At 40.5% G+C, this 20342-nt stretch overlaps 1 protein-coding gene across 2 annotated transcripts in view; it reads left to right on the top strand.

Annotated features, from left to right (window-relative positions):
* The first annotated feature begins 2179 nt into the window (after positions 1–2179).
* Positions 2180–20342, top strand: part of EPM2A (EPM2A glucan phosphatase, laforin) — a 74358-nt gene continuing 56195 nt past the window's right edge. Inside the window, exon 1 of one of the 2 annotated variants that reach the window (XM_053663458.1) lies at positions 2180–2663. In XM_053663458.1, the coding sequence (XP_053519433.1) occupies positions 2363–2663 (301 nt within the window). In that variant the 5' untranslated portion in view covers positions 2180–2362. The remainder of the gene's footprint in view (positions 2664–20342) is intronic. The other variant, XM_053663457.1, reaches the window with a different exon arrangement.

The raw sequence follows: 20342 nt of genomic DNA, 5'->3' as shown, positions 1-20342 counted from the left end.
GATCGAAGCTTCGCTATATGTTCTTTAATCCGTATTTTGGTCTTGCTCTACTTTCTAGTTGTGTTTTACTGGCTGCACAATGTAGCTATCACATTTGCACTACATATAAATCCATGTTACCAATTTTGTTTAGAGGTACTTCCAACTGTTAAAATTACTCAACTTCTTTATAATGCAAGAAGTGGAATAATGTCTGTTAAACAAATACATTGGTTTCTTTCTTTTGTTGTTGATGTTTTATCTATGGAATGGTGTGAAAGAATTTTAACCTAAAATGGAACTGGAGGATATAAAATAGAAAATCGTAGGGACACCAAACATAAGGACTGAGAGACGGATTTCCTGTAAATTCATATTTTACAGTAAACTGATAATATTGGACTTTTCTTAAACGAAAGGGAGTTGGTCAGTGGTTACCTCATATTAATCTTGGGAAATTTTGCTTATGGTTTCTTGAGACATAAACAAGAAATGACCCAGATTGGTTGACCTTCCAAAATAAGCTGAATTGAGTTTTGTTTGTATGACTGGGCTCTATTTGTCTGCTCAGGAAATTTTCAAAGCTGGTTTTTGTTTTTGATTTTAATAGACTCTATGTAACTGAACTCTCCCCTCTTTACATTCCTTGCCCACAAATACAGTCTATTCCAAGTCCTCGATAGATTGATGTATAGCTTGCTATAGTTTGCATTTCCTGTATTGCAATTCCTCTGCTCTTCATGGGAAAAAATCCTATTTTTGACAATTTTGAGCTTTCCTCAGTTTACTTCTTTATTTAGGTTGACAATGGACAGTATTTTTTTTTGAAAGAGAGGATGGGAATAATGCCATCTGGAAAGCACACAATAGAGGCAGCAGATTTTCAACAAGAAAGTCCTAAACTGTCAGCTCCTAGTGTTCTTGCATGGCCAGCTGACTCTTAATTTCCTAAAATGAGACTAAGAATATTCTGTAGGGTCAATCTGAATACATGGACTCACATGCCACTGTGATTTCACGTCGGCTTTGCTAATGAATCAGCCTTGTTTGGCCCGCCTTGCTGTCTTCACATTTTTCTTTGTGTTTATCCTTCAGCTTAGCAACCAAGCAAACACTGAGTGGAATATCAATATTTAAGAGCAAAGTGTACTAATTCATTTACTAATTGTTCTACAGAGAGTACTGAGTTTGTATGGTTTACATTTTTGTGCTTTCTGTTTTACTTAGGATATTCTGAATGCATGACATTTTGGCTTTCACGATGACCAAGTTTTCAAATAAGAGATTGTTCAGCGTTTGTGAATATACAAATGTAAGAACAGGAGAACGGTTTTATTAAAGAATCAAAAAGGAACAAATAAGTAAATGGGACACTTGGTTATTTTATAGCAGTGCCAAAAATAAGGCCCTGCCTCCCCTGTGAATAGTTTTCTTTTGATGGAATAGCTATAAACCTGAGTTTCTTGACATCAAATTGTTTTAAGTTGAAAAAATAGTGCTGTTACTGGAAGACACTCTTCAACAAAAAGTTCTATTTTATGCTATTTAAAGGTTATGAGTGTCATGCATTTATAATCACAGGATGAATTTTTGTTGTACTTGGGAAGGTAAAGCAATCCATTTTACACATACTAAAACAGTACAATTTTTTTTTAAAGGAAAGTGATCATGTTTTATTTCAGGCATCGATTTGGAGTAGCTAAGGGAAAAAAATGTGTTTTTGCAACAGCTCTGGGTCCTCAGAGATGCCTCTTCCACCAATCAGAGAAGCTTTGGGATTGGCAGGGTCTTTTAATTATTTTATGCCCACGTTTTACAGATGAAGAGCCTGAGGCCCAGGCAAAGAGTCCGTGACGTTTTTAAGGCTCCGGGCTCTCCAGATACCAGGTCCGGGATCCTTCTCCAACTTCACTGTTACAGAGGTTGCTTTCTACATGCCATTCCCTTTTTTGTTTGGGAACCTCATACAGTAATCTCCCGTCATTTGGAAAGATGATTGCAAAACCGCAGGGCTCGGGAGGTTTTCCTCCCTTTCTGAACCCCATTTTATTTCCCTTTTCTTTCTGCAAGTCGCCAGCCCTGCGGAGCTGGGGTAGAAGCAGGCAGGTTGGACAGGGGCCAGCCCGATTCTATGGGCCAGGCGGGTGGTGCCTCCCACTGACCCTTTTCCTCTGCCTCAGGTCCTGGCCCGGGCGAGGCCTGGGCTCCTGAGCCGCGTGATGCAGCCCAAAAAAGGGGCAGCCTCGCACGTGTCCCTGCCGGCGCCCAGGCCTCTCGCGTCCGGGCCTCAAACGCTGCGGTCCAATCGCCGCGGCCGCCTCGCGCTCCGGCCCCGTCTGCCGCCGGGAGACGCGAGGCAAGGGGAGCCCTGCCGCCCGCCGCCATGCGGTTCCGGTTCGGGGTAGTGGTGCCGCCCGCTGTGGCCGGGGCCCGGCCCGAGCTTCTGGTCGTGGGGTCGCGGCCGGAACTGGGGCGCTGGGAGCCGCCCGGGGCGGTGCGCCTGAGGCCGGCGGGCACGGCGGCCGGAGCCGGGGCGCTGGCGCTGCAGGAGCCCGGCCTGTGGCTCGGGGAGGTGGAGCTGGCGCCGGAGGAGGCGGCGCAGGACGGGGCGGAGCCGGGCCGCGTGGACACTTTCTGGTACAAGTTCCTGAAGCGGGAGCCCGGAGGAGAGCTCTCCTGGGAAGGTACGGCAGCGGTGGCCGCCCGAGAGCGGAGCGGGAACCCGGCGCGCACCCTGCCCGGGCGGGCGCCCGGCCTGTCCGTGCACTTTCGGAAGCCGTCCCGCTCTCCGCCGGCCAAACTCTCACGCCGCCGACCCAGTCCCTAGCCTGTTGCTCTGTCCCCCGCCCTCCTCCCCTTAGGTGTTGGAGCCTCCAGCCTCCTTCCCCCACACCCAGTGCTCAGTCCATTTCCAGTTCGTTACCCAGGTCACGCTAGCGTCGCGGGCTGCCGCGGACTCCGAGGGTCGGCTTCACCTGCGGTGTCCTTTCCTGAGCCGGGTCCCTGGACTGCTCGGCCAGCCCCACCGCTCATGGGTTCACCTCCCAGCTCTGCCCTCATTTTCTTGCCTTATTCCACTAAAAAATGACCCCGCCAGTGAATTCTGCCTTTTCGCAAATCCTAGGCTGCAACGTGCCAGTTGCGTTATGATTCCTGCTCCCCCATTAGATTTGAGAGTGAACCGATAAAAAGACGCTTGAGTTTTTCTCTTTTTCAAATATATGACAGTTAAACCATGCTCTGATTTTTTTAAATGTAAAAACAATAATGCTTCTTATAAAAATAAAATCAAATGCACAAGGTGAAAAACTGTTTCCTCCAAACATCTTGGGCCCACTCATTGCCCAATATATGTGTTTGTGTGGATATACATCACCTGTTAGTGTCACTCGATGTAGCTGTATCTCTTTTTTAAAATGGCACCAAAATATTCTGCATACACCAATGTGCATTTGACTTAGGTCGGCTTTTTTCCTCTGTTACAAACAGTAACAGCCTCGTGGAAAATTTGTATATAGAGTTACCTTTGAGCATTTGGATGGGGTAGGTTCTGGGAAATGAAATCGTTAGGTCAAAGTGTAGCCCTAGTTTACATTTCCAGCAGGACTGCCAAATTTTTGCCCTGAAAAGGTTATACCAATGTAGACTCCTGCCTCCTACAGTCATACAGTGATATGACTGTAGACAGCACTTTCTTTAAATGTGTGTGGTGAAGAATTGGAGTGCGTGACACTCAGTAGTTGTTGAAAGCGGACGAAATGAAGATCTCTGTGGAAGTTTATATGATAAAGATAGGCCATTTAGTCCAGAATGATAAAGAAACAAAGAATTAGTACAGAAGATGAGCATTCTTTGTGTGCTATGCATTTTCCCTGTGCCTCTTTTTGTACCCCACTAGGGTATGTGGTCTGGTAGCACTTAACGTCCTATTGTGGTTCTGTGCCGGAACTGAAAGTCACCCTCTTAGGTTTTCTGCCCTTCTTTACTGTGTACTACTATTACTAATACTTTTTATAATAAAATAACCTAATACTATTAATAAACATTAAAATGGCTAAGAACAAAGGCCCTCCCAGTCCTCATTTCCTGTTTTAGCTTTTCTGGTGTTCCTTCTAAACTTTGAATAATTTGCTTAGATTGCTATTTTTTAATGTAGCAACTTTAACTTTTCTGAGTTTAGGTTTTTCTGAGTGACCATATAAAAATTAGACAATACCTATTTAAACAGAAGTGCACCAGTCCTCAAAATTTCCCAGCTTGATTGCACTATTTGATGAAAACAAATTTCTTACTTTTGGTAAACATTTTTTTTCTTAAAGAATGGAGAATTTCTCTTCTAATTTTCACTAATCTATAGCTTTCTGAGTGCAGCTATCTGGGACTTTTTTTTATTGAACTTCTATGTTAGTTGCACTGTTTTGGATTCCACATCTCCCTCTTTCTTGAATATCTGAATCATTTTGTTGGATGGTATCCTCAAATAATTTTCAAGAAACAGGAAATGAAAGATAAAATCTCTGAGTTCTTAAATGCCTGAGAATGTCCTTGTTTTGCCCTCATCCTCGATTCATCATTTGGTAAAATTAGTCTCCCCTGGATGGCTTTGCCTTTGTAACTTTCTAGCACCCATTGTAGTTGATAATTCTGATGTCAAAATAAGCCCATTTCTTTGTAGGCAATGTTTTTTTCCTTCTTTTGAAACTTAAACTCTGCCTTACCTTATTTCACGAGGATGTATCTGAAGGTTTTGTGCGTGTATGTGGCTTGTTAGCTCATTTATTTTTATTGCTGAGTAATATTCTATTTATGGATGCACCACAGTTTGTTTATTCATCTACCTATTGAAGAACATCTTGGTTGCTTCCAGGTTTTGGTGACTATGAATGAAGCTGCTGTGACCATTGATGTATAAGTGTTTGTGTAGACACACATCTTTCAGGGTGCCATAGCACTTTTAATCCATTACTACCAGCTATGAATGAGAGTTCCTGTTGCTGTGTAGTCTCATCAGTAATTGGTGTTGCTTAATTTTTGGATATTTACTATTTTAATAGGATGTAAAGTAGTACCTCATTGTTTTAATTTGCAGTTCCCTAATGATCGATAATGCTGACCATATTTTCATGTGCTTACTTGCCCTTCCTGTATCCTCCTTAACACACTGATATTGTATCTGAGCACCTACTCAGATCTTTTCTCTATTTTTAAATGGGGTGGCTTGTTTTCTTATTGCCAACTCTTAAAGGTTCTTTGTATATTTTGGATACAAACTCTTGACAGATACCTGATTTGCAAATATGCTCTCCCAGTCTGTGACTTGTCCTTTCATTCTTTTAACAGTGTCTTTCCAGATAGAAATCTTTTAATAAAGTTCAGCTTATTAATTTTCCTTTCAGAGATTGTGCTTTTGGATTTGAATAAAAAAATCATCCCCAACTTCAAGGCCACTTACATCTTCTCTTATGCAATTTTCTAGAAATTTTTCTTTTGTATTGAATTTATTGGGATGACATTGGTTAATAAAATTATATAGGTTTCAGATGTAAAGTTCTATAATACATCATCTGTATATTGTATTGTGTTCACCACTCTAGAAGTTTTATAGTTTTATATTTTATATTTAGGTCTATAATCAATTTTGTGTTAATTTTTAAATATGTGGTATAAGGTCTATGTCTAGTTTATTTTTTAATTTTTTTGTGTACAGATATCCAATTGTTCCAATACCATGGATCAAAAATACGATTCTTTCTTTGTTGAATTGCTTTTATCAAAAATGAGTCAATTGTGCTTGCAGTGCATGGGTCTGTTTCCGGGTTCTCTATTTAGTGCCACTGATTTATGTCTCTACTTTGTTCACCAATATCACACTGTGTTGATTACTATAGTTTTATACTAATTTTGAAATAATGGAATGTGATTAGTTCTCCAGTTTGTTCTTCAGTATTATATTGGCTCTTCTGGTTCTTCGCCTTTTCAAATACGTTTTAGAATCAGTTTGTTGACATCTACAAAACTGCTTGCTATGATTTTGATTGGAATTTCATTGACTATAGATTAAATTCAGATTAATTTATACCTTATAAATATTGACTCTTTTAACCCATGAACATGGAATATATTTTTGTTTAATTAGGCTTTTTATTATTATTTTTTCATTAGAATTTTGTAGTTTTTATACATACAGATTCAGTTCATATTTTGTTAAATTTATATGTAAGGGTTTTAAAATCCTATTTAAGTAGTATATGTTTTTTAATTTCAGTTTTAAATTTCTATTGTTCATTGATCATACATAGGAGAGAAATTGACTTTTGTGTCTATTGATTTTTGTTTAGATGCTGGACATTTTAGTTTTACATTGTATCAGAGAGTTTGGATTTTTTTCCTCAGCAGTTATTTGTGGATTTGCTTGTTCATCTTGAGGTTGATCTTGAAGGTTTATAAGGGCAGGCCTATAGTATCTTTTACTATAGGTCTACTGTAGCCCTGAACTAGACCTACCAAGCCATGCTCTTTCTAGGTTCTCTGCTGAATACACCGTGTGTTACACAAGATCTCCTCACTCTGGTGGACATTCAGATGGGTCCCAGTGCTACGTGAGCACTGGTGTTTTTCTTGACATTTTTTTTTGCATAGCTCTTTCAAATTCCATCATCTGCATTCATAAATTGGATGCAGCCAGAGTCCAGGAGACCTTTATGCAGGTTTATGGACCTTTTTCTCTTCATGGCTTTGTCATCTCTGGAATCTGGCTCTCCAAATTCTAGTCACTTTGTTCTTCCTAAATTTGGATTTCTGTTTCCTTAATCACAAGACTTCTGGGCTCTGTTTGGGATCACTTTCCTCTGTTGCGGTTCAGAAATTCCCTACAGGCAGAAATCAAAAGCATTCACATTGTTCATTTTGTTTATTTTTCTTTTCTCAGGGGTTACAGTCCCACATGCTTTAGCTCAATGTGTATAAACAGTTGTTTCATATATTTCTCTACTTTTCCAGTTTTTGCTTTTATAGACAGTAGAAGCAATCTCTGATTTTTAAAAGTTTATAGGTAGATTTTTTCCAGCATATTCTTAAAATTTTTGCAAAATAACAATGCGTGATTTTGCTATTTCATTTATTTCTCATATTTTTATGTACACATGCATATGCATACATGTTTATATAGGTATGTAATGGAGACACACATAGAGTCTAATGTATATCTTCTTGTTAAAATGAAGTTATTTTTGTTGAGAGTGTTCCATTCTGAAGATTCTCGACTCTTTAGTTGTGATCTGCCACTAAATGCCTGTGCCGACAGGCTCAGGCTTTATGGTCTTAGATTTTAATGGCCAGAACTTCAGTGATCAAATCGTCACTGTTTTTAGTCCACTCTTTTATTCCTTCTGCACAAACTGGAATTTGTTTTAATTTCATGTCACCTCTGTGCATCAATAATTACATGAGAGTAAAACTGACACATGGAAATTTTGCATTCCTAAATAATCTATTATTAGCATTTAAGAAGGTTAAACAAATCAACATCTGACTTTACATCTTTAAGATAATGTGTAGTTTGCCTGGCCTATCCTAACAGAATACTAAGAATGGACGGCTTCAACAACAGAAACTTATTGTCTCGTAGTTCTGGCGCCTTCGAAGCCCAGAATCTAAGCTGTCACTTCTGAGGTCTACGAGGGAAGGATCTGTTCTCGTCTTCTCTCCCTGACGTATAGATAGCTGTCTTTTCCATAGGTCTTTCTATCATCTTCCCTCTATGTGTCTCTCTGTCTGATTTTTTTTTCTTTGGATAAGAACACCAGTCATATTGGAGTAGGGCTCAGCCAGTGACTTAGCTGTGACTTGATCACTGCTGTGAAGACCCTCTCTCCAGATAAAATGATGTGCTGAAGAGCTTGGGCTTAGGTGGTTAAAATATAAATTTGGGGGGGGGGGTACGCAATATAACCTGCAATAGAGAATAAATCTTGAAAAAAATTAAAACATTTATTAAATTGTTCTTAACATTCTAACAGTATTAGAAGAGGCTATCAGTTGTCTTTGGGTGTAAAGCTTGCCTTGTAACTACTTCACTATTCTAGATGAAAGGCATATTCTCTGTAGACAGTATGAAGGGACACCACAGTACTGTGGAGAGGACAAATGTCTGGAGTAGGATAAAGCCAGATTAGACCAAATTCTGCAACAGACTTGTGAAACCTTACGTAAATTACTTAACCCAGTGAGTTTGTTACTTTCTTTCTAGAAAGGGGTGGTAAACAACCACACTAGGGTTGCTGTGTGGACTAATTTATAAAGTATCTAGAACAAAGTAGTAGTTATAACTTTAAGATACACAACAGTTTTGGGTAGTAGAAAGGTTTCTCTGCTTTTCCATTTTTACTAAGATGGACTTTATTTATCTTAAAAACTGTGTGTTCACAGAGGCAGCAGCTTTATGTAATTGGACTGCTCCATACACTGAGCCTAAATTGCAGCAATATTATGCCTGTATTCAGGTTGCGCCGCAGCCGCTGCAAAACTGCTTGTGTTACCCATTTCTATGCCTTGGTGAAGACTGTGTCAGAGCAGAGGGTAGATGGACACGTGCTGCCTAAGGGGTCCCATCCACATTCCAGCCAAGGTCTGTGAGTGCAGTGCATCAGTTTTAATTAGATAAACTGAATAGAAGAAAGGTCTTCTGTACACGACCTTGGTCCTTTGTTTACTCTGTTAATGAAGTGAGAGTGTTTCAAGAGCATAACTGTGCATACTACACTCCAATGAACCATCCAAGGAATCATTGAAGAGGTGAGTTGAGACTCAATTCCAGCTGGTCTTCTCTCTGGACATTTTCTTAATCCCCCTTCCTACTTTTTTTCATCATAACATTCATTTAATGTGTTGTTTCTGTCAAAATGATGAAGTTTTGAGAACATCAAGAAGGGCATGCAGATAAAAATGAAAAGCATTATTTTCCCTCTCTTGGGTCCAGCCACAACCTACCATCTATGCAAACAAGTTGTGCTGGACTAAAATAATCCAGGAGTAGGTGCTGTGGCCGTTTCTCATTCCTTCTCCCCCAGTACCTGATCCCAGCCCTCTGCCAGAAAGTTACTGGGAGCTGAAATGAAAATTTTGCTGCTTTTAGATGACTTGTTCATGTCTCCTAAAAGCAGAACGAGGTTCCAACTTTAGGGAAAATTAAAGCATTATTTTACTCACATGGTGGGAAGGGAGGAAAGTTATGAAACTCTTTTTTCCCTCCGAAAAGGTGGTAGAGCAAGTGCCACCTGACAAGTGTGCCACCTGACAAGTGTGCCACCTTACAAGTGTGCCACTTTACAAGTGTGCCACCTGACAAGTGTGCCTTGGTGCTTCATTGGAGACAAAATAATAAGCTGGATGAGGCATTCATATGAACCAGGGTAACACAGTCTGTGATGTTTAGGGAAATACAAACCCATATGGTAGAGATTTTATACCTCATTAAATATGTTTCTGTGTGTGAGGGTAATGCTTGCCGACGTTTGGGACTTGAGAATGAATGAGAGGAAGATTTATCCGCTGGATTTGTAGAAAGCCAGAGAATGGATTGCTGAATGAGGTGAGAGAAGTCTGCAGCAATGTTGGCCTTCTGGCAGAGATGGGTTCAGCAGGCAGGGCAGGGCAGACCAGCTGGGCCTCCCCTAGATGTGAGAGGTGGCTCTTGGTCTTGGCGCTGGCACAGGTGCCAGGGCTTCTGTTACACTAAGCACCTTAAAGTGTTCTGTAGTTCCAGCACCATCAAAAGTTTGAACTTTGTTACCTGGAACATGTTCTCAGTTTTCTGCCCTGATGGTGGCATACTGGGCCGTGACCAGCCAGCTGAGGTCTGTGGAAGAGCCAGTGCACACTGGGGTGAGATGCTTACCGTCATCAGCTCTGTGGCCTTCATGTTTCTGAATGTTAAGTCCTAATGTCATGTTAACAGAGAGCCTTATTCTGATTTTCACCTAGTTAAATCACAGGGGGTCAGAGGAAGGGCTACTCTAAAATCATTTTCCTTTTCAGTTTAGTTGCAGAAGGACCTAAACTGTTCCCATGAACAAAGAGAATTTTTATCATCATTTGATCTCTTTTGCCATCATTTCTGGATGTTATATTTGTGGCTTTTATGAACCGTTTGTACCTTTGGGAACAGTTAAAATAACATTGGCATTCATGTGTTTTACTATAGATTACCAACGTACTTATTACCTTCTTCAGTGATTGAAGTCACTAAAAATCTACCCATTTGATGAGTGTGGCAGTAGCCATACAGACCAGGTCCAGAACTGGAGTAATTTGGACTCCCTTACACAGAAAACTGTTTGGGGTTACAGTATAATTTCTATGCTGTTAGAGTCAGAACTGTTCTAAATATCATCAACCGGACTCTGAGGTTGTGTACATTCTGAGTGTTTTATAAAAAGACACTGGTTAAAAGTGTAACTTTTAACATTTACTAGTTCCGAATAAGTGTGATGAAGAAATGAGTTGATATATGAGGTCTGTCCTGAAGGAATCGAGCCATGGAATATGAAAAATAGAGACATTTACTGAAGAAGATATGAGATGCAAGAAACATTGTACATAGGACAATGATGCCTCAGTCCCCTTCAGAGTGGACACCTTGGGACCTCACACAGTTCTCCCAGTTATTGTTAGCTGCCCTGTCATATTTTCCTGAATCTCATTGATGGTCTGAAATCTCTTCCTTTTCAAAGGTGATTATACTTTGGGGAAAAGCTGGAAGTTCTACGGTGCTGTATCTGGGCTGTAGTGGGGCTGAGTCATCTGGGTGATTTGATGTTTTGCTGCAAAGCTATTCACGAGACATGATGCGTGAGTGGATGCATTGTTGTGATGAAGCTGCCAATCACAAGTTGCTTATAGTTGCAGCCTTCTGTATCATCCAAATAGTTTCCATGGAAGAATGTTCAAGCTTAACAAAAAAACTGATGCAGATTCATTGCTCTACTTGCTCAGTCATTTTGAATGTGATGGCCACACAGTACACGTGATCACTCAATGGTGTCTACTGCCCATACTGATTAGTACAGGGAAGTCAATGTTCACACATGTGCATTGCAGTTCACACATGTGCACTCTCTTTGGCTGCCAGGTTATGTCAATACTGCATGAAAACCATTCTTGTTATATTAACAATGGCTGGACTTTTTTTGAAAGACCTTGTATATGGACATTCTTTGTAAATGGGAATAATAAATATTTGTATTAATAATATCAAATGAAAATTTTGTTACTGGATTTTTTATGTTTATTGTTTTTTTGGTAATATCTCAGATTTTATTTGCAATGAAGGGGTATCCCATAAAAATACTATTTGTGACAACATGGATCTAGAGGGTATTACACTAAGTGAAATAAATCAGAACAAGAGTTTCTTTTAAATGTATGGATTCTTGGGTCAGTTCCAGACCAACAAAATCCTAAGGATAGAGCCTGGAAATTCATGTGGTTTTTAAATAGTTTTATTGAGATGTAATTCACATACCATAACATTCACCCCTTTAAAACATACAATTTAGTGGATTTTATTCTATTCACAAATTGTGTAGTCACCAACACTAATTCTGCAACATTTTCACTACTCCGGAAAGAAACCCTATACTCATTACTAATCAATTTCCACACCTCCCTCCCCCATTCCCTGGCAAATACTAATGTACTTTGTGTCTCTGTATTTGCCTATTCTGGATATTTTTTATAAATGGAACCATACAATGTGTGGCACTCTGTAACTGATTTTTTAAATTAGCATAAATTTCCAAGGTTAGTGTGTGATTGTAGCATATGTCAGGACTTCATGCACTTCTGCTGTGGAGTAGTATTTCATTATAGAGTTCTACTGCCTTTTGTTCATTCATCAGTTGATATACATGTAGGTTGTTTTCATTTTTTGTTGATGCTGCTATGCACATTTGTGCACAAGTTTTGTGTGGACATATGTTTTTGCTTCTTTTTATATATACCCTAGAAGTGGAATTGCTGAATCACAGGATAACTACATGGTTTGTTTACCTTTTGAGGAACTGCCAAACTTTTTACAAAGCGACTGCACCATTTTACAGTCCCAGCAACAGTGTATGCAAGCTGCAGTTTTCCACGTCCTTCACAACGCTTGTTATTGTCCGTATTTTTTATTTTAGCCATCCTAGGGGGTGTAAAATGGTGTCTCATTTTGGTTGGAGTTTCCCAATGAACGATGATGTGGGCTATTTTTGTCATTTGCTTATTGGCCATGTGTTAGAATGCAACACCTGTGTTTGCATCTTCTTGAAATGCTCATTCGCATCCTGTGCCCATTTTTAATCGGGTTATTTGCTTCTTAGTTGTTGAGTTGTAAGAGTCCATGCTTTCTAAAAACTATGGGCAGGTGATATTGATACAGATAATCCCTGTATAGGCATTTCCCTGTACAGGAAAATATAGGGTAGGCAGCTGACAGCTAATTGGACTGGATGTTGAAGCTTTTACTTTGAAATGCATGAATTAGTTTAGTATAGAGCTTCGTTTTGTTGTAGACAAGTAAGACAATAAGGGTCAATGTTGATTTAATGGAATTAGCTGTTGCTAGATATATCCTTCCTTGGCCAACCCTAATATTACCAAGTTCATCTTTCTGTGCACCACCATTAAGTGTGAGTGCTCTTTGAGCTTCTTTCTTCAGGTTACCTCTTATATCAAGCTACATTGCTTCTTTGGAAGATCTCCTTGAATCCTATGAGATACCTTTAGCTGTAATTTTTTTCTGGGCTCCAGACTTATATATCCCGTTGTCTGTAAGACTGGTTTCCTGTAAGTACTTTAAACTCAGTACAACTGAACCTCAACTCGTGAACAGCCACAGCTCAATCGCTCAGATCCATGGGAACATAAGAACATCTGAGGCTGGGCTGCCTGCGTCATGAGCCTCTGGGCCGTGTGACTAGCATTTCCTGGGCCACATCCGTAAAGATTTTGATTTAAAAGTTCCAGGAATGGCCAAGGAATGAGACTTTTGCAATTTCTGCTGATGTTTTTGATTTGAGAGACCACTGTAAGAAATTCTGCTGTGGAAACACTTCTATTCTTCCCACCTCCCTTCTGCCCCCAATCACCCCTTTTTATTTTCATTCTGTTGCTGCTTCTGTAGGTTGGTTCCTTGACACTCAGTGGACTAACACATGATCTAACTCGTACTCCGTCCTTCCTCCACACTGCTACCAGAGTTACCTGCCTAAAACACAGATCGTGTATGTCACGCGATTAAATTATTAGATGATTTCCTAGTTCCTACAGAATAAGTCTGCAATTCTTAGTATGAAAAGTGCCTCACAGTCTGACAGTTAACTTTTGCCTGCATTTCTCCTGCCACTTCCTAAAAGCGATCTAAATTCTAGCCATCTAAACTCTTGTTTTTCCCCCAACACATAATGCAATTTTTTTGTAAATGCTGCACCCTTTTCTTGGATTTCTGTCAACACTGTGGCAGTCGTAGATCTGTGATGAAACGTGACATTATTCCATTGGCTTTCGTGTGATATTGTGAAACCCAATCAGAGGTGGCCACCTCAAATCTGAATCCACAGGACTCGCCCGTGCATACCTGGGTATCTTCAGATTAGAGAACGGGATTAGTGTCTTAATCTCTGTGATGTATCTGCCCTGGACCATGAGTGGCAGTGTAGGTAAACTTGCTTTCTTCTTTGGTAGCTGCCTATGCTGTCAACACTGATTGGATTCAGTACAGAGTGTTTTGTTAGAGCTTCTGGTCCCTTTCGCTGTAACGGAGGGCAGGGACACCATGCATTCCTCCAGCTGGAGCAGGGGTTGCTGAGCTATGAAAAATGGGACACAGTCTAGTGAACTCACACACTTTGGGCACATATGTGATTGGTGCATGTGCTGGCTCTGTGGCACCCCTTCAAGTGGTTGTGGGTTTTACATACATAAATTAGGCTCCCGATGTGCTGATCCTAGGTATAATTGGTGTACACCTGGCTCTGATGCCTCCACCCACCTGGCTACACTTTAGTGTGCATGCTCAGGAAGCAGTCCTGCCAGTTGCTTCTGATAAGCCAGGGCATCCTTCACTGGACAGAGACAGCTCCCATGAGTACGTGCTGATACAGCGCTGTGTCCAGAATGGCACTTGGAGTCATGATTCATACATACAAATATTCTAAATGCCTATCTGTGTTTACTTGTCCGGTATGTACTCATTTTTATCTCACATTTCTGAAGCCTAAATATTACAAGTCCTTTACCCTTTTATGATAAGCCTTTCTTTTGAAATTTAAGTAAACTGGCTTGAGTTCCCACCCCACCTGCTGACAGATCTGACCTCTTTCCTCTGTGTTACTCAGAACCACCTTTCCCAGGTAGACATGGAAAGGCCGGGGCCTGGCAGACTATTCCTGTTACCCAGTACCCACACCCTCTCCCCGTGGGCAGACTGTTCTCTGCTGAAGAAGCATCCGTTTGTCATGCGGCCAGCTTTGGTCAGTAAAACATGATGGGCAGCGATGTGTGCTGCTTCCTGTTGCTTTGCCTCGCTCTTCTCTGCTGTTCCAGACAAGGATGGCTTTGTCTGATGGTCCCAAAAGGAAGATGATGACACTGTGAAAGGAGCCCTGAGCCATGTGCAGTAAACTTTAGCACGGGAGGGAAGTAAGCCTTTGTTCTTCTATGCCACTGATAATTTCAGGTTGTTTGTGATCACAGTATGCCCCGGCACTCAAAAACAGTGCGTGGCACTTAGCAGGTGTTCATCACATAGTTTATAAGTGAATGAACTTGAGCAATGCACTTTCCAGGTGTCTCAAACTCTTCTCCTCCCCATCTTCAGTGGGGTACTGGGCAAGTGACTTTGTAGCACAGGATAGAGGTGCATCATTGTCTTAGAGCAACAATTTCCTACAAGACATTTGAGGGGAAAAACACATTTTATAATTAAAATAGACACACATATGATATGGAATAGAACACAAATATTACACAATTTTTAAAAAGAAAAATACAAGTCTTAAAAATGTCTATAGCAATAGGGTGCTAGTGCTTCAAGCCGCATTCCCAAGACCCCTGGAAGTGTTCGATAAGCCTCGAATCTCTGAGTCTGGTTCTTGCTCTGTGAAATACAGTGGATCGGATTAGAGTGCAGCCCTCAGAGCTCTTTAGGGGGGCTCCCCGCGTGAGCGGCAGTGGAGCGGGAGCCAGCAGCCTCAGGCTCCACTATTGCGTTGCAGCTCAGTAAACACACAACCCCGTCCAGCCAGTTAATCTCCTAGAGTCTCAGATTCAGGACAAGGTGTGCTCACACCCGTGCTGTCTGTCCCACTGGACTGGTTTTCAGGGAGTACTAGTTTTGAAAGCATTTTGAAAATTATTAAGCTTGTTATCCCAAAAGAAAAGTTACATGAGTTCTTTCGATCATTTCCAATTTGAAGATTTTATTTACATTGTAGTTCCACCGGGTGGCAGTATTTCATTGTGCTCTACTATAATTGTACAATTTATGTAGAGTCTCAAAGAAAAGAATTGAATCAACATCTCATTCCCTTTCAGTCTCACCTTTCCCCTTTGCTATCCCCTGCTCTCCCTATGTCCCAAAACAATTCTGAGAAAGTGTTATCATTAATTTAAAACAGAATTAGGACTCTTTTTAAATGACTCTTGGGGACAGTCACCCTAAGTCTTAGCAGTTTAGCCAGAATTTCTGCTTCATTTGGGAAGAAGTGTTAAATAGCTTGATTTTACTCAGATGTGAGCAAACTACCTTGATGGTAGGTAATTAAAATCAGCTAAAATCATCTACAAAAATCTTGCCATTGACTTTTTTTCGTGAATGCTTTAACAATTATTTTTTGTCATAGATGGGTGTGGACATTTTTGACAGATAACACCAGTGATACCTCTTATATCTTAAAGATTTTGAAGCTGTTATGCTGAATCCTTTGATGACTATGGATATGTTTGGGAAGTATTTTATCTCTGTTCCATATCAGTTTACTTTGTGTCAGAATGTCTTAGCGAATAAGTTTCATAAATTGAGAAATAAGGAGAGTACACTTTTAAAGCTTGATGAGTGATTCCTTGCTAAATTCTGTTCATACTGAAGTTTCAGTATAAGGGATGGCTTCGCCTATTAGAATAGCACTGTCCTGTAGTGTGGGAAAAAAACCAAACATCCTTAGCAACATTATTTGTTTTCACTTGGAAGGAGACTACCGATGCTATTCTTAAACTGCCACAGCCCCCTGCATTCTACGCAAGAGTAATAGCTGCTTTGGAAAATTAGGCCGGTGGAAAGGTGTTTATAAAACCTGATGTAAATAGAGAAGTCTTTATTTTTAAGTGGCCAGTACTTGATAGAAGATTTTAATTGTCTTGCGCCAAATAAATCTTTACTGTTTTCAAGGAACAAAAGAGAGAAAAAGTAAAAAAAAAAAAAGTCTAAACTTCAATTGGTATGTTAATGAAAATTTTATATCTTTCTCTTATCATCATACTTATGAACCACATCTCTAATATGCAGAATAATAAGATGTATGTACTATGTATGTGAGCATTAAAATTTTGGTGGGGCTAAAGATGGGATTTATAGCTTTTCATCAATTCTTAAAGGGCCTTTTGACCCACATAAAGAAAAAGCCCTGATAGTTTATCATCATTACGTATTTTTGAATTAGGTTTAAAAATTGCCTTAGAAGTTCAACCTCACTAGCCAAATATCAACCCTCACTTGTACAAGGGAAAAAAATGGAGAAATAGTATATCTTGCTTTCAGTAAAGGATTTTAGAAAGATCTCCCGATTACTTTGTATACAAATTAAAAAGCAACTGGCTGGCTAATAGGCTAGGTAGGCAGGTTCACTGTAAGTTGAACAACTGAACCTGAAGTGCTGTTTATAAGCCAGGAAGAACATGAGGGTGAACTCAAGTGGCAGGTTTCCTGCTAAATCTTTTTATTGGTGATTTGGGAAGCTTACTTACCAAGTTCGCTGATGAGAGAAAACTGGGAGAGTTGTTATTTTGTTTGAGAGAAGCAGTATTCAAAATACTTAGTCCCAAAGATTGGAATAAATTGGCAAGAAGAAATGAGTAAGAATTAAGTCTTGTATTTGCATGAATAAGTTGTTTTATAAATATAGAGAACTAGAGAAATTGCCTTGAGAACAATTCAGAGGAAGAAGATTTTCGAGTTCCAATTAGTTTTGATTTTAGGGAGAAGTTAACAGATTTGGGACAGAGATTGGTCAGAATTTGTAAAGTAGGTGAGTTACTGGGAAAATCAGCGATTACTTCTTTGGGACACAGGAGCCCAGGTGAAGTAGTTGTTACTGTGTTCTTGTCTTGGAACAGACACGTCTGAACAAAGCTGTTGTTAAAAACAATTTGACCTTTTTTAGTGGCTTCCTTGTTTTGCAAGTCAGGGTACAGATTTGCAAGTGGACTAAAAGGACTGGAAGAACAAGAGAAGAACAATAGTTAAGAGTTGTCAGTAAGTTGTTATTGAACACTACCCACAGGTCCTGGGTTTAATCTTTTAAATGGACTAACAAAGTGAATTCACTCAGTTCTATAAGGCAGATAGCAGGACTATGATCTTTTTCTCACAAATGAGAAAACAGAGGAACGTGTTGCTTGCATGACTTTCTCACTACCACTGACAAGCAGTAAATAGTATAAGTTGGTCTGGAGTCCGAGTCTGTGTGTCGAGCTGGTGCACTTCACCGCTGTGATAGACCGCCTTTCAGGAGAAGGGAATTATGGAACCAGCAGATTCAACAGAGAGTGGTCACTATCATTAAGTGCTGCAGGCAGGTCAGGAAACAAGAAAAACGAACCTGACAGGTAGGAGATGAGTTCATTTCAAGGTTTTGTGTTTTTTTTTCCAGTGGAGTGTTGAGGGCAGATGCCAAATTGTAGTGCACTGAAGAATGAATAGGGAAGTGAGGTTGTTCAGGGAGAACAGGGCCATTTAGGGGGAAGGTGAGGTTATGAGACATGACGTCAGGGCACGGACTGCGGGAAGACTGGACATGGAGGGATGTGCAGGGGGTGGGTGTGCAGAGGGGGTGCGGAGGGGTGTGCAGAGGGGGTGTGCGGAGGTTTACTGCCCAGAAGAGACGAGATGCTGCATTATAGCGAAGAGGCTGTAGAAGCTGAAAGCAAGTGCTAGACTAACGACTTCTGTCTCTCTCTCTGGCTAATTTTTAACCTTTTGAAAGTCCATTAAAATTAAAATGCCTTTTGTTTCACGGTTGCTTTTCTTAAAAATAATTTACAATGAACAATTTAGTACATTGGGCACTTTTATTGGAAGGAATGTGGTCTAGCTTCCGAAGTGGTTTGCTGGAGAAAGACCACGTGCTCAGACCTAGCCCAGTTGCCACCAGCGGCCCGATTAGCACTGGGTTCTCCCCACTTGCCTGGCTGGCGGAATCCTGGTTTGCTTTCATAGAGGTGGGTGAATCCCTACTGTTCTAACTAGTACGGTGATCTTACTCCTGGGCTGGCGGCTGGTCCAAGGACGTCTGTGCCACTTAGTTCTGGCTAATGAAATGTGAGAAATCTGTTGGGGGAGGAGGCTCCCAGAAAGTCTCACTTTCCTCCTCAACAGGAACAGAGGCTCCGCTCTCCACCCTTCCTCACAGCCAGGGCTCCAGACGTGATGCCTGGAGGTGACCCTCTGAATGTGAGGTGACCCTGCGTGACAACAAAGGCGAGGTGTGAAGGATGGCAAAGGGCTTGGTCTGTCCCCAGCTCTGTGCTTCCTGGCTTTGCACCTTTGGGTGTGCGAGAGATAGACCTGTAATTGTCAAATCACTGTGAGCTTTTCTGTTGCTTGCAACCAGGCATCATCCTCAGAGAGGCAAAATTCTTCAGGTTTTACTCATGTGTAGCTTAGGGCTGTGGTACATTTTAAGATACTCTCCTTACTTGACCCTCATTATTATTACAGCCTATGATGTCTCATTAAAAGTGTTTAAAACAATCTATCTTATCAATTCCTTAAAAAATTCATCTTTAGAAATTACTTGGCCACTCTGTTCTCTCCATCAGCCGGACGTTTCTAGTTTCTTCCCAGTGACTGGAGCAGCGCCTACATGGCGCTCACAAGAGCTGGGTCCCTGTGATGGCGATAAAATACTTTTGTCATGGAAGACCCTGAGGCGCTGAGCCATCCGAGACGGACTCGACATCACAAGTAGACTGGCTCAAAGGAATATTATGTTAAAAAATCTAGCCCACATTTCCACAGATCTTAATAGAAGAGAGATTTCACACCAAAGCATTTACTCACTTTAAAAAATTATTTACTGATTTGAGAGAGGGAGAGAGAGGTAAAGAGAGAAAGATCAGTTTGTTTTTCCACTTAATCATACATTCATCAGTTGATTCTTGTATGTGCCCTGACCAGGGATCCAACTGCAACCTTGGCTTATGGGACCAAGGCTGTAGCCAACTGAGGGCCTTACTGTGAAACTGCTAAACTGCATGTCTGCTGGGGTAGTCAGGGGTAGGATGGAGTTAAGTGTAAAATAATCCTCAATGTTCTTCAGAGTTTCCTGGGATGAATATGATTTTTCTGTGTTCTTTGGATCTACTGTATTTTGCTGTGTATAATGTGCACTTTTTTGCCCAAATTTCTTAGGGAAAAATGAGGATGCGCCTTATACATGGGTAATACTAATTCTGTATCTGTATAAATGTGTTTAATTCTTTTATTTATGCTTATATGTTAAAAATATAACTCTAGAAAGCAATAACAATATCTGTATGCAAAATAATACCCTGGAACATGATGATCCGTTTTGTTTCTAAATAAAAATAAATGAGAAATTGAATTAAAAAGGTGAAATGGAAGATTTTTTCCCCTGAAAGTTTGGGCCCAAAAAGTGGGTGTGCGTTACACGTGGGAACGCATTAAACGCAGCAAAATGTGGTAAATGTTGGACGTTCTTGAGGTGTGGTTCCCAGGGAAGGTGTGGCCTTCTGCCTCAGTGTCATTTGACTGGAAGTCCACAGGGACAGGTGACATGCGAGCTTTCGCCCTGAGAGTCAAGGTATATCAAATGTAGTAGTGAAATCTGATTAGAGAAATTTGTTTGTACAGTGAGTCTAACTCTCACATAGATACTTCATCTGGTTTTATAGTGGGACTTGGATTTGTGTTCGGATGATGAAACACAATGAAATTTCTAGTCAGTTCTGAGAGTGCTGTGCGGAGAAAAAATGATTTCTCATTTTAAGAATAACAAGTCTAGACACTGCTATAAAAATTAAGTGACAATATCATCATTAAAATTATTAGGGCTATTAAATAAGATTTACAGAACACATGAATAACC

Source organism: Artibeus jamaicensis, unplaced genomic scaffold, assembly GCF_021234435.1.
Source record: "Artibeus jamaicensis isolate MK-2021 breed Jamaican fruit bat unplaced genomic scaffold, CSHL_Jam_final contig_3176, whole genome shotgun sequence".
Taxonomy (NCBI): Eukaryota; Metazoa; Chordata; class Mammalia; order Chiroptera; family Phyllostomidae; genus Artibeus; species Artibeus jamaicensis.
Note: the sequence above shows the minus strand (reverse complement) of the source record. Positions and strands in the feature narration are given on the sequence as shown.